The 14,337-nt window shown below is 54.1% G+C and overlaps 1 protein-coding gene across 2 annotated transcripts in view; it reads left to right on the top strand.

Moving 5' to 3' along the window:
* The window catches only part of LOC120384724 (zinc finger protein 581-like), a 38,235-nt gene that overhangs the window by 17,247 nt on the left and 6,651 nt on the right, over nt 1–14,337 (top strand). The window contains exon 3 of one of the 2 annotated variants that reach the window (XM_039503716.1): nt 6,583–8,599. The exons of the other annotated variant lie outside the window; for it this stretch is intronic. Coding sequence (XP_039359650.1) covers nt 6,583–6,706 — 124 coding nt within the window. The 3' untranslated portion in view covers nt 6,707–8,599. Of the gene's footprint in view, nt 1–6,582; nt 8,600–14,337 lie in introns of those variants that run through there. 2 annotated transcript variants of the gene reach the window in all.

A 14,337-nucleotide genomic window follows, 5' to 3' on the forward strand; every position in this document is an offset into this window, starting at 1 on the left:
CCCTCCAAAATGGCGCCCTACTAGATTGGTTGTGACCCCGGTTGGCAGGCTCGGGGAACTGGGGCCATGCCTAAGGCCAGGCTCTCCCTGCCCTCTAGTAAAGGTTGCTTCAAACACGTCACTGTGCATTGGCTGTCCAGTTCAGGCTTGTCTAGAGGGGGCCAAGGCTGGTCTGGTGAGGTTCATCTATGTTTTCAAACATAGCTCTGTCCATGGTGAGCACAGGACCCACCAGCTGGTGGCCATGCGGCAAGTTCTTTCATGTCAGTCCCAGTATGGGTCGCTGACTTGCTGGCTAGGCTTTCCTTGGGCTCATCTGGAGCATGTCCATCCCTGTGGAGGACCAGCTTGTCAGGGAGTCCTGGAGACAGGAGATAATTTCCTGCTTAGCTCTCGCTCAGGAATGTATCGAGGCAGTGAGGGACAAGAGGCCTGCTAAGGAAATGCACGAAGCTTGCTAACAGCAGCTGTGTGGTAGCTGGCGGGGAGACCCCTCTGAGAAGGCAGCACTCTGCACCCAGGGAGCCCAGGGTGGGATTGTGCCCTGGCTCGGGTTTGCTACTTCTGCCTCGTGGCATCACCAGGGCACTCAGATTGCGGTGTTAAGGCTCCCAGAGGAGAACTGGCTGTCTCAGCGCCTGCAGATCCATTCCACTGGCTCCCTGATTTGGCCACTGATGTCTGCAGTCATGGCCATCCGTTGGCCTCATGCTGAGCCACCCAGCTCCTGGTGAGAGGGAATCAATGAGATGCTGCTAACGGCCTCTTGTAGGGCATGCTTGGGATCTCTAGGGAAATGTTCCAGAAATGACAGTGCTGGTTCTTTGGGGCCATTGCTGCCTAGCCAGGCTCAGAGCACAGGGGCTGTACGCCCAGCTAGAAGGGAGAGCCAGCTTAGTTTATCTCCTAGTCCTCTAACGCTGCTGTCATCTGGCTGTGTTGTCACCAACGTGCTGCTGTAACTGAGGATGGCAGCTCAGATAGCCACAGCTCAAAGAGAGGCCGCTGGCTGTGCCTCTCCAATTGTTTCAGAGGGTACAGTGAAATCCTAGAGGAGCCTGGGGACCGAAAGAGATCCCTGCCGTGTCTATGGAGAGGGAAGGGGTGCTGACAGAGCCCTTCCACTCAGGCGCAAAGGCAGACTTAGCCTGTTGCATGTGTCTGTCTCCTGGCTGTGTGCCGAAAAGTAATTCTGGTAGAAACATAGAATATCAGGGTTGGAAGGGACCTCAGGAGGTATCTAGTCCAACCCCCTGCTCAAAGCAGGACCAAACCCAACTAAATCATCCCAGCCAGGGCTTTGTCAAGCCTGACCTTAAAAACCTCCAAGGAAGGAGATTCCACCACCTCCCTAGGTTAACCCATTCCAGTGCCTCACCATTCTCCTAATGAAAAAGTTTTTCCTAATATCCAACCAAAACCTCCCCTACTGCAACTTGAGACCATTACTCCTTGTTCTGTCATCTGCCACCACTGAGAATAGTCTAGATACATCCTCTTTGGAACCCCCTTTCAGGTAGTTGAAAGCAGCTATCAAATCCCCCCTCATTCTTCTCTTCTGCAGACTAAACAATCCCGGTTCCCTCAGCCTCTCCTCATAAGTCATGTGCTCCAGCCCCCTAATCATTTTTGTTGCCCTCCGCTGGACTCTTTCCAATTTTTCCACATCCTTCTTGTAGTGTGGGGCCCAAAACTGGACACAGTACTCCAGATGAGGCCTCACCAATGTTGAATAGAGGGGAGTGATCACTTTCCTTGATCTGCTGGCAATGCCCCTACTTATACAGCCCAAAATGCTATTAGCCTTCTTGGCAACAAGGGCACACTGTTGACTCTTATCCAGCTTCTCATCCACTGTAAAGCCTAGGTCCTTTGCTGCAGAACTGCTGCCCAGCAATTCGGTCCCTAGTCTGTAGCAGTACATGGGATTCTTCCGTCCTAAGTGCAGGACTCTGCACTTGTCCTTGTTGAACCTCATCAGGTTTCTTTTGGCCCAATCCTCTAATCTGTCTAGGTCCCTCTGTATCCTATCCCTACCCCCCAGCGTTTCTACCACTCCTCCCAGTTTAGTGTCATCTGCAAACTTGCTGAGAGTGCAGTCCATGCCATCCTCCAGATCATTAATGAATGCCCCACTTCTCCTGCCCTGCCAATGTCTGTGCCCAGGCTGGCAGTGCTGACTCCGGCTAGCGCATCTCAGCCTGTGGGGGGAGAGGGATTATATTCCTCCCTGCGTATTCCCATAACAGAGGCTCTACACACCTGGCCTGTCTGTTTTAGCACTGCGGAGCCAATGCAGCTGCAGGCAGAACACAGGAACTACCAGACTGGATCAGAGCCAAGGGCCAGACATTTAGTGCAGTGTCCTGCCTCCAGTAGAGGCTGGTGCATCAGAGGAAGGTGTAAGAACCCAGCAGTAGTAGATGTGGGATAATCTGCCCCCACATTAGGTCTCATCCTGATCTCTCTAGGAGGTTGGATTAAGCCCCGGAGCATGAAGCTTAACATCCTTTCCCACGTTTGTTTGCATAAGTATGATCACTCTGACTAGTCTTGTTATCCCTGTAAATGCCACTCCCTTTTGGAATCTTGCTAATTTCATGCCATGATTCAGTTTCATCATCCAACTACGTGTGCTTGTGTGAAATAATATTTCCTGTTCTCCATTCTGAATTTTGCTGCCTTTTAATTTAATCCACTATCCCCTGGGCCTTGTTTTATGAAACGGGGAGAAAAGACCTTCTCCAGACTGTTTGTTATAGGCAGGGCTGGTAGCCTCACCTGTTACGGTGGCCTGACACTTCCCAGGAGAAGACCCCTCCCAGTTGCTTATAACTTTGCCAACTATAATTTGGGCTGGAATTTTCCATGCTGGGTGTCTGCCTCCGGCAGAATTCTTTTGGAAAATGTCAGCCAAAACATTTTGACCATTTTGGAAAGCAAGACTAGGGGGGAATAGGTTGTTTTCCCTGTTTTGGTGACCTTTTCTTTCAGATGCTCTGGTGCCTCCGTGCTCTGGAGCAGGGACTTCACATTCGGCAGGAGGGTGACCTTTGTGTTTGGGATGTGCCTCTTGCCATCCCCATGAAATCCATCCAAATCTGGTCAAGTTATAAAACTGAAACAATTGCAATATGCACAAGTTAGAGATTTGCTAGTTCTTAACAGCTAAAATCTCTGGAGAGGCTGAGCAGGACTTTCCCTCCATTGCAGTTCCTGGCTGCTGTAGGCTGTGTTTGGTCCAGGTCTGGGCACAAGAACTGAGAGCAAGGAGCCTGTCTCCTTTCTGTGCTCCATGCTCCCCTTTGCTTTCAGCGCTCCCCCGGAAGGAACCAGGCAGCATGGAGGAGGAAGCTGCCTGAGCCTAATGCAGAAAGGTCAGGAATTGGATCGAGAAGACAGTGGAGTAAAGTGGGACAAAGAGCCTGAGCGGGGACTGAGAATGGAGGCCTGGGTAGAACAGGGAAACCGGGAGTTGTGCTGGGGAAGACTGAGATTGGCTAAGCAAGGAGATTGGGAGCCTGTGAGGTGGGAGGCAGGGAGGCAGATCTGGGGAGTATGCAGGTGCAGGGAGAGATCTGGCACTGGATAAGAGAGACTGGAAGAAGGAGTTGAGTATATGAGGACACTGAGGTTGGATGAGGATGGGAATCATGGGTGTGGGGGAAACTGGAGGCAAGCGGGGAGGAGACAGATTGGATGAGGAGCTAGGAGTGGGGGGACTGGGACAGGGAGAGATCGGGAGACTGGGACTGGGATGAGAAGCTTGAGGAGTGGGGATTGGGACTGGAACAAGGAGCCGGGGTGGGTAAGATACAGGATGAAGACAGGGACGAGTTGGAGGGGATGGGACAGAAGGGGTCAAGCTTGGAGCAAATGGGCAGAAGTTTGTGCCCACTAGATCGCATTCCCCTTCTCATAGTCCCCGCCCTGGGTGTGGTAGATGGAGAGTACATTTCCTCTTCATTGGAGAGGTGACTGATCATTGCCTAAGCACCAGGCCTCTGTCATCAATTCTGGCAGCTGTCAGCACCTCAGTGATTGGGGCACTTGATGAAGTTTCACCCCACAATGGATGCAACCAAATTTAAGCTCTGTCCCAGCAGCTCAGGTGGAAGAGCAGGGCTGAGCAGTGCAGCCGTGGCTGGGGCTGTTCTGTAGTGCCTTGGTGAAGATCTGTAACCGGAGCCACGCTGATGCTGTCCGGTTACTGGCCTGCCCTGTAACTATCTCACAGGAGCATGCAGCTACATACCCACCTCCTGCATCTTTCATGAACTCCAGTGACTTGAGCCTGAGCCTTGCCTGTGCCACAGAGCCCCCCTCGTACTCTGGAGAAGAGCAGCTGAATTGGCTCTGGGCCCAGAGCACTTGTTGCGGAGTGGATTGATTGGAAATCAAGGCCATTTAAATCACTGATGTTACTCAGCCTTTCTATTTGTTCTTCACTTATTTTCTAAAGAGAGGTGCTTTCTCATTACAATTAAATAGAGCTTTGCACTGGCTTGGGTACATTTTTTGCTACCTAGGAGGGCTCAGTATAACTATACACATTTATTTAAGAAATGATCTAGATTAATATTTTCACATTCTTATTGTACATCTTTAGCATGTTAGAAAATGGTGAATGAGATGTTGCTTATTTACTAGATAATCAGCTGTTTGGTCATAGTTTGTGTCAAGCTGCATTAGGATGGCAACTGGAATTTAATGAAACCCACAAAACAGGATATAGCATTTATTAACCAAAACAACCTTAAATGTGTTGGCTACATAAAGCTCTCTTATCAAAACGTGGTCACGTTTACACCTAAATAATTGACTAAACAGAGGGATTAACTGAAGTCAGTGAATTAAATTGATTTCAGTTGTTTGCAGTGTTATAGCCATGTTGGTCCCCGGATATGAGAGAGAGAGAAGGTAAGTGAGACAGTATCTTCTATTGGTCCGATTTGTGTTGGTGGAAGGTACATGCTTTCGAGCTACACAGAGCTCAGATTGGTCCAATCAGAGATGATCCCTCACCTACGTTGGCTCTTGGATTATTTTAATTCAGCCTGGGGCAATTTTCAAATATGTTTATGTAGAAGTGACTGGAGCCTAAGTTCCTAGTCTGTCAAGTTTCTTGAAAAGGAGACGGTCTCCTGACTTCCTTACCGTTGGGCCATATTTATAAAACGGCCTTAATAGTTATCCCCACCATCACCACCCTGGGGTTGTTCTTTGTTCAGAAAAGCAGACTTTAACTCCTGTGTTTTTGAGAGAGGCTCATGGATTCAGCATATTTATTTTTTATTTAAATGTTTTCCGGGGTTGTAATAAGTTTAGGCTTTAATATGTTTTCTATTAAATTCAGATTTCATTTGAAACAGTTTTATTTTTTAAAAGAAAAAAACTTTTAAAATAACATAAAAAAATCCCCTGTAAATCAGAAAAATCATCGGACGGTATCAACCTAGCTTGTTGTTTCAAAGGACCGTTCCTAGCAGGCCGTGTGTGGGATGCTGGCCGCCCTGCTGGCCTTCAGTAAGATGCTCTTGCGTTGGCTTGGGGAGTTTGAGGAGCTCTTTCCTCCACTGGGAGCTGGGAGGAGCTCAGCCTGGTCAGCACTCCAGGTGCTTGAGGGAGCTGCGAGGGAGGACTACACGCTTGTTCCTAATGTCGTGCCATAAATGGCCTTGCCTGGAGCAGATCCCTGACCCGCACAGCTGTCTGAGATAGGACAGGAGCAGCAGGTGGTGACGATGCGGGGGGGCTGGGAGACTGAAGGTGAAGGCAGTAAGATCATGCGGGCACCAAGGTGACTGGTTCCTATGGGTCTTTGGGGTTCCTATGTCCTGGAGCGGCTGGTCCCAGCTGCTCAGAGTTTTTTCTGTTGGGGGGTCTTTGGGGAAGCGAGACTATTTTTGGTAGCACAAAGAAGAAACTGGGTATGAAGGGGAGGGATAGCTCAGTGGTTTGAGTATTGGCCTGCTAAACCCGGGGTTGTGAGTTCAATCCTTGAGGGGGCCATTTGGGGCAGAAATCTGTCTGGGGATTGGTCCTGCTTTGAGCAGGGGGTTGCACTAGATACCTCCTGAGGTCCCTTCCAACCCTGAGATTCTATGAGGGACCTAGCATGGGAGCCCCTAGATTCAGTGCTTGGAATAGAGCCTTCCAGACTGTAGGGCCCAAGCGTACAGGCTGCACACAGCTCTTACTTTGGGTTTGTCTACACTAGGGCAGTTTGTGGGACCTTTTCTGTACCGGTACAGCTCCACCAGGGGAATTGCTGGGCAACAATGGACGCTGTAGTGTAGACAGGGCCCAGAGTTAGACAACATGCTGGTGAAACTGCCTGAGCCCCATTGCAATTTTCCATTCTCCTTCCTCCCCAGCAACTAGCCCTCTGTTAAGGTCACCTTTTTTACACCTACCTGTGGGGTTTTGTCCCTTGCCCCTTCACCCTGTAATGCCCTCTTCACTTTGGCTTGTTAAGATCCCATGCTTCCTGGGCACGCTTGCCAGCCGCCCATACTCTGAGATTCCTGCAGGGTGCTGTGCAGACAGGCTGTTTCTCATTTGGGCTGTCTCTGTCTGCAGGCGCACACAGCAGGGAGATTTGGGAACAGAGCCCAGCGCGTGCCCTCTCAGGAGAGCAGAGAGCAGGATGCGAGCCTCCAAAATACAGGATCCTCCTGCAATGTTAGCTGCAGTGTTGGCTTGAGAGGGCAGTTCCCTCTGGCCTGGGTGCGAGGCACCAGCTCACTGGGGCTGGGTGCAGAAGCAGGGTTGACAAATGGACTCTTTCCAGGTATGCGGGGTCTGTACTGAAGGGAAGCTGACTCATTGGAATTACTGTCCCATTAAAAGGCATCTGGGACTGTGGCCAGCAGCATCCAGTAATGCTAATAAACCTCGTTAGTTTCTGTTGGAGATGACTCTTGTATTCCTTCTGAAGGGCACAGAGTGGCCTGCGGGTTAATACGTGAGCTGCAGACTCTGATCCCAGTTTATCTTGGACCATGAGTGCAGGTGAGATTCGGGCCCAGTCCGTCCCTAGCAGTCACTCACCCATCTCTCTGAGCCACCTTGCCTGGTTGGCCCTGGGGCTTTACAGCAGCGGACACTAGCCAGCACAGGGCATTCCCTGTGTGTGTGGGGGGGGCTCGGTGTATGTCCTGGGGGCTTGGCACAAGGGCAGGGAATTTCTAGACAGTGTTAGTGCATCCATGGTACATGCCAATACTCTGAGCTCTTCCGTGCAGACTGGGTACCAGCATAACCCTCATGAGCCCCGGCTCAAGTTACTGCCTTAGAAAGCAGCCTCTCCCGGGAAGGGAGCCCAGGGCTCAGCCTTGCCTCCGCCCAGAGTGAAAGCTTTCCGGCTCTGTCAGGCGCAGAGTGCGTACTAGCCAAAGTCCGACCCGAGGCCACTTAGCCCAGTGGCCAGCACCAGCTGCTTCAGAGGGAGGTCCGAGAACCCCACAGGACCAGTTCCAGGATGACCTGCCCCCCAAGGGCCGGAGTTTGGCTTGTGCGCTGCAGCAGGGCGCTGCAGAGCCCTTGTGTAATCTTTGGGTTTTTTTCAGTCTTCCCTGGAACTAAGTGGGAATCCACTGTAATATTTTTATGATGCTGGTGTGTGCCTCAGTTTCCCTCTGCACTTTGCATGGCTGCCTCGTGGAATCTGCTCTTGGGGCAGTACAGGACATGAGGGGTGGGTGTCCCCTTGCTGTCTGGGCCGCAGCCAATAGGACCAGTAAGGAACTGTCAGAAACCCACTGTATCGATGCAGACCCCTGAAGAGACAATAGAAAGCCCCAATGCCCCAAACCATTGACACTTTGGAAACAATACCTGAGGGGAAGGAGGTTCCCGCCCCCGCCCCCAGCAGGGAGGTTGAGCAGAGAGCAGCTCAAGACCGAAGGCCTTCTGGAGGAAGCTGTCTCTCTCTCCTGAGCCTCCTTCCAGCTCAGAGCAACAGAGCCAAAGCTGCAATCCCGCTGTGCTGGCTTGGCCCTAACGGACTGTGCTTTAACCTTCACTTCTCTGTGCTAGCCCAAGGCCTTGCCGGCCTGTGTCCCAGCTGACTAATAAACCCTGCTGTGTTTGGGGTACTTCCCTGAAGAGCAAACGCGTCTCTGCTCAGGGCCTGACTTGCAGGGCAGAGCTTGGGATATGAAGCAGGAGGGCCGGAGCCCAGAGGCTCAGGCTAGGAGGTGAAGGAAGAGTGGGGCTGCTTGGGGGGGGGGGCACTGGCACACTGCAGGGGACCCTCCAAGGGACCCTGGAGCATAGCTCTGATGGAGGGGATCCAGGGCGGTTTGAATCCTGCTGTGCTTTTTGATTCAAAGTGTTGGGCTCCCAGTCTGTTCGGCTGGGCCTGCAGCAACTTGTAATGTACCGAGCCCTGCCCCCAAAAGGCGATGCGGCAGTGACCCCTCTACCTGGCCAAGGAACAGCATGGCCAGCATCCAGCTGGAGCCCTGGCCAGAGGGCTGGGTTGGAGTCCTTGGGGCACCCAGAACTGTGATCTCTCAATATAGCACCGTTGTAGGGCCCCGCCAGCAGCAGCTGTACTTGTCTGGGTAGGATCCCACACCTGCCTGATCCTGGGGGTTGGTCCTGAAACCCCACAAAGGAAGGTGGCAGGGAGTTGGGGGGTGTAGGAATTCCCTTCCTGATCCTACATCTAGCAGTCACCTCGGCCCTGAGCACACGAATTTCCAGGGTGCTGTTGTCATAAATAAACAGATCAGGGTTACGGTCTCTTTTACCTGTAAAGGGTTAACCTGCAGTACCTGGTGACCACCTGACCAGAGGACCAATCAGAGACAAGATTTTTTCAAATCTCTGTGGAGGGAAGCCTTTGTCTGTGTTCTTTGTTAGAGAGTTCTCTTTTTGGATCTAAGAGAGGCCAGTCATGTCTCCAAGTTCTCCTGGAGTAGTTTCTACTATTAAATAGTATTAATTAGAAAGGCGAATTAGTCTTATAATTTGATTTCTACATTTGCAATTGTGTGTTTTGCTAAAGGAAATTCTTTATTCCTGTTTGCTGATATTGCTTTTACTGAGAAAGAAGGGAGGGGGCATTCTCTCCAGAGATTGATAAGTTTAGACCCTGCATGGTTCTATCTTGGATTACAGAGACAAGTTACTTTCTTTTTATTCTTTAATAAATTCTTTTCTTTTCTATTAAGGACTTGTTTGGTCTTTCCTTGGGTGGATTCTCAGGGAAAGAGAAGGGGGAGGTATCCCTCTGTAGTTAGATCCCGGTATCTCTCCTAGGAAAAGGGAGGGGGGGGGAGGAAGCAGGGGGAATGGTTTATTTCTCCTGGGTGTAAGAACTCCATGGATTTGGGGCTCTTGGAATCCCCTAGGATTGTGGGGAAGGACTGTGTCTCAATCCACATATCTGATTGGTGGCAGCTTTACTAGATCTAAACTAGGATTTTAGTTTAGAGGGAAACCAAGTCAGGTCCCCACATTGGAGCCCAACAGTTCCAAGTGGGGGTGAGACCTATGACATGGTGGCAGCAAAGGGGAGACCTACCCTAGGATTTTGGGGTGGGGGAAGACATGCGGGTCCTCACTTTGAAACCCCCCAGTTTCAAGTGAGGGTAGACTCTGACAGCTGTGTCCACTTCCCTTTGGCTGTCGAGCCTTTGGCCTTGTCCTTTTCTCCTGCCATCCCATAGCATGGCTTATGCTGGCACCTCCTCCTGGGGGGGGGGGGGGATCCCAATGCAGACACGCCTGCCTGCCTGCCACATGTGGGAGGTCAGTGTTTAATTAAGGCACCTGTTCAAATAGCTCCAGCACCACATCCACCCTGCAGGACCTGCCCCCTGGGAGCTTTACTCCAGGCTCTGCCAGAGCTTGGCTTAGTTAGCAGCTCTTCTCTGTGAGGTCAGGGCCGCAACGCCAGAGGCAGGCCCTGGGGGAAGGGAACGCCAGAGGCAGACAGCTGGCAGGGGAAAGGGAAACTGGGTTGGTACCACCGGGCTCTCATCGTGACCACGTTATTTACAAGACTCTTCATGCAGCCTATTGGCCTTTCCACTTCTGCCCCCACATGTTCGCTGGGTCCCAGGGAATTCCCCACCCAGCCTCCTCAGTCGCTTGTTCACATACGACTGCCAGCTGTTCCTAGGTCACTGCCCATGGCCTGGCTCTGCCCCATCCAGCTGCTGAGCTCAGAGCTGTTGATGACCTTAACGAATTTGCCTTTGCACCCCCTCACAAGTCTTTCAGTTTTGTTCAATATTTACATATGGGGAAACTGAGGCACAGTATGAGTAAGGCTGAGATTTTCAAAGGAGTCCAAGGGAGTTGGGCACCTAATTCCCTTAGGCTTTTTTGAAAATCTCTGCCTCGGTGGCTTGCCCAAGATTGCAGTCAGTGACAGAGCCAGGGCTCTGGGCCAGAGTTTGTTGGTCAGTGTGTGTGCATGGGTCCTGGGACCGGGCATCTGCCAGTGGGCGGAAATCAAACTGGGCACATGCACTTTCCTTTGCAGTAACCAAGAGGGCAGCCGAGTTTGGTCGCTGTGAGAGTAGCGGAGTGAGCAAAAAGCTGGGGCAAGCAGTGAGTTACCTGCTGCAGTCTCTGCCAGCCCTCCCTAGGCCACTGTGCGGTGTCATCCTGCTGCTCGGGAGCCAGGGCGGGACTGGCTGGGCTGGGCTAACCAAGGAGCCTGCAGGGCAGGAGCAGCGGTGTAGGGGGAGAACAGGAATGGAATAGCTGGAATGGCTGCAGGGCAGGAGCAGGGGGCAGAGCTGTGGGTGGGGAACAGCATAGGGGGCTGCAGGGCAGGAGCAGGGGGGAGATCAGGGCTGGGGATTGCAGAGGCGTATGGGGGGTGAATTAGGGGAGCACTTGCGGAGCTGTGAGCATTGGCAGAAACTGGCCCCTCTCCCTGCACTAGCTCAGTGTAATTCGGCCGCTGGTTAGGCAGGGTCACCAGCTAACGAGTGTTGAGCACTCCTCTGCCTCCCGCCTGTCCCGTCCATGCAGCTTAGCTGCTGCCCCCTGCCCGCACCAGGTGAACGTCGCTCTGCGGTAAGCACAGGCCACGCCCACAGTGTAGCAGTGTCCCCTTTATTTGCCGGGGTGATCAGTGGGAGGGAGCAGCAGCTCAGTTTGCCCTTTGAGCCCTAGGCCTGGAGCCCTGCGCTGCTCCTGCACTGGCCACCCTTGGGCTCGGAGAAGAGACCCTGCCTCACGGCAGGAATTCAAAGCCTTGTTTTATGAATCACTAGTGGAGCCCAGCCCTTGAGTGGCGCAGCCACAGGCAGGGCAGGGCCATGGGTCAGCGCAGGGAGGCTGAGATGGCTCCGGCGGGAGGACTCCTGCTAACCCAAGGCTGGAGTCCAGCCATGCTAGGGGAGTTGTGCTCTGGTGACAAAGCTACGAGCATGGGGCTCCCAGGCTGCAGGTGATGGGTGTGACCCAGCAATGCCTGCCCAGCACCAGCCAGTGATGCCAAATCAAGGACATTCCCCAGGGTGGGGGAGGTTTGCAGCTTGGGGATTGTGGGGGGATTCCATCCCTGTGCCAGCATGGCAGTGGGGACGGGTGATGCCTGTGAGCACTGCCAGAGAGTGGCCAGGGAGCAGGGTGACTGGCCCAAGGAAGGACACACCCTGCGGCTGGGCCAGCTGGAGCACCCCATATCCATAGCTAAGTGGGGCCCTTGCTGGGCATGTCATTGCTCTGCTGCTGCCAGGCTCCCGAGGGGGACATGGCTACGCCAACCCCTGTGTCTGGGGGGCTGGGTCACCCCCCTCTGAAACTGGCCCAGCCCCCGGGGAGGGTCATTGCAGCCAGCTAGAGGCCAACGCTGTGAGGAATGGGACGATTGGAGTGCCGGGGGTTCTGTGGGGCAGGGGTTCCTCTCCTCCAGGCCAGTGCAGAGACATTCAGGCGCTCCTGTCGACTGGCTCCTTCCCCTCAGCCCACGCAGGGTGGGCTGCAGCTGCGCCGTCTCTGGAAGCAGCGCAGGCAAGGGTTAGCCCAGCCTTGAGACTGCTGGGACGCTGTGGAGACGCTGGCAGAGCGGCTTCTGCTGAGAGGGAGAGAGGATAGTAGGGTCAGATGTACGCCAGCCCCTCTGGCCAGACCCCTGTGCGCCAGCCTGCTGCTACTGGGCCTGCAGTCACCGAGCCTCTCCACACTTGCCCCCTTGTGGGCTCTCTCCTGCACTCTCACAATCCCCTTTGCCCGCCTGCTGGGCTAGAAGAGGTGCCCAAAAATGCACCGGCCAGCTCACTAAGGATCCTGCCAGGCGGGGCTGGCTCCAGCTCACTACGGATCCTGCCAGGCGGGGCTGGCTCCAGCTCACTAAGGATCCTGCCAGGCGGGGCTGGCTCCAGCTCACTAAGGATCCTGCCAGGCGGGGCTGGCTCCAGCTCACTAAGGATCCTGCCGGGCGGGGCTGGCTCCAGCTCACTACGGATCCTGCCGGGCGGGGCTGGCTCCAGCTCACTACGGATCCTGCCGGGCGGGGCTGGCTCCAGCTCACTAAGGATCCTGCCGGGCGGGGCTGGCTCCAGCTCACTACGGATCCTGTCGGGCGGGGCTGGCTCCAGCTCACTAAGGATCCTGTCGGGCGGGGCTGGCTCCAGCTCACTACGGATCCTGTCGGGCGGGGCTGGCTCCAGCTCACTAAGGATCCTGCCAGGCGGGGCTGGCTCCAGCTCACTACGGATCTGCCAGGCGGGGCTGGCTCCAGGGCAAGGTCAGTGTCTGGAGCAGCTGGAGAGCCCCAGAGGGGTGCTCTCGTGGGCACCCATCTGTCCCACTCCAGGTACCCTGCCTGGGTGGGGTTTAGCTCCAGCCAGGAGAAAGGCCTGGGCTGCAGCCTGCTCACAGCTGTTCTGGTGTCAACCCCCCAGAGTCCATGCAGTGACTGCTGCTGCGCACTGTGGGTCAGAGCAGAATCCAGCCCGAATGCACAATCCATGGCACCCCAGAGGTATTTGCACCACATCAGTCCCTGCTGTCCTTGCTCGGCTAGTGCAGAGCGAGGGCTGTTAACTCGTCCCTTCACCTGCCATGCAGGGGTGGAGAACTCGCTGCTGCCAGGATCCACAGTCCCCCACACTCACCCTCCCTGCTTACCTCGGAGTTGGGGGGGGCTCGGCCTCTTTAGCGTCCCGCAGTCTCAGCTGCCTCAAGACCCGGATGAGCTGGCTGATCTGGCGCAGGGTCATCTCCGGGGCCGGGCATGCCAGCCGCTGGCGCTGGCTGATCAAACACGGGGGGTTGGCAAAGAGAGAGAAGTAGCTGTTCCTTCCCAGCAGCTGCACTGCTTGCTTGTTCCCAGAGCAGGAGGCATACTGCAGGCAAGAGGAGGAGAGACCTGGGCTCAGCGCCAGCCTGCTGCCAGCTATGCTAGTGGGGCTGCATCTGCCAGTGCTGGGGCAAGCAGCAGCACTGTGCCATGGTGCAGCGTGGCCAGGCCAAGACACTCCCAGCTTCATCCCCCCAGCAGTCTGAGCACTGGGGTCGGGCTCCTGGGGTTGTATCTCCCCCTGGGGACCTCAGGGTATGTCCCTGCTCTGTGCTTTGGTTCCCCCAGCCGTGAAGTGGGGCTGATGCCGTGGCGGGGAGGTTGATTTAGCTCATGGGTGTCTGGGCTGTGGTTTGCCATCCTGTGGTGCAAGGCACAGGGGCCAGGAAACATGCTGCTGTTTGGGAAATCCAGGGAAATCGCCCATTGCAGGTGCAAGCAGCTCGACTCCTCAGTTTTCAAGGGGGTCGTGGGCCCCAGGGAATGCTCCTTCAGAGGCCAAGCTTGCGCCAGCTTGGCTTAACAGTGAAATCCTTGCTCGTCTTAAACACAAAAGAACAGCTTACAAGAAGTGGAAGATTGGACAAATAACCAGGGAGGAGTATAAAAGTATTGCTCAGGCATGCAGGAGTGAAATTAGGAAGGCCAAATCACACTTGGAGTTGCAGCTAGCCGGAGATGTTAGGAGTAGCAAGAAGGGTTTCTTCAGGTATGTTAGCAACAAGAAGAAAGTCAAGGAAAGTGTGGGCCCCTTGCTGAATGAGGGAGGGAACCTAGTGACAGAGGATGTGGAGAAAGCTAGTGTACTCAATGCTTTTTTTGCCTCTGTCTTCACAGACAAGGTCAGCTCCCAGACAGCTGCACTCTGCAGCACGGTATGGGGAGGAGGTGACCAGCTCTCTGTGGGGAAAGAAGTAGATCGGGACTATTTAGAAAAGCTGGATGAGCACAAGTCCATGGGGCCGGATGCGCTGCATCCGAGGGTGCTAAAGGAGTTGGCCGATGTGATTGCAGAGCCATTGGCCATTATCTTTGAAAAATCATGGAGAGCGGGGGAGGTC

This window comes from Mauremys reevesii, linkage group 16, assembly GCF_016161935.1.
Source record: "Mauremys reevesii isolate NIE-2019 linkage group 16, ASM1616193v1, whole genome shotgun sequence".
NCBI classification, from domain to species: Eukaryota; Metazoa; Chordata; order Testudines; family Geoemydidae; genus Mauremys; species Mauremys reevesii.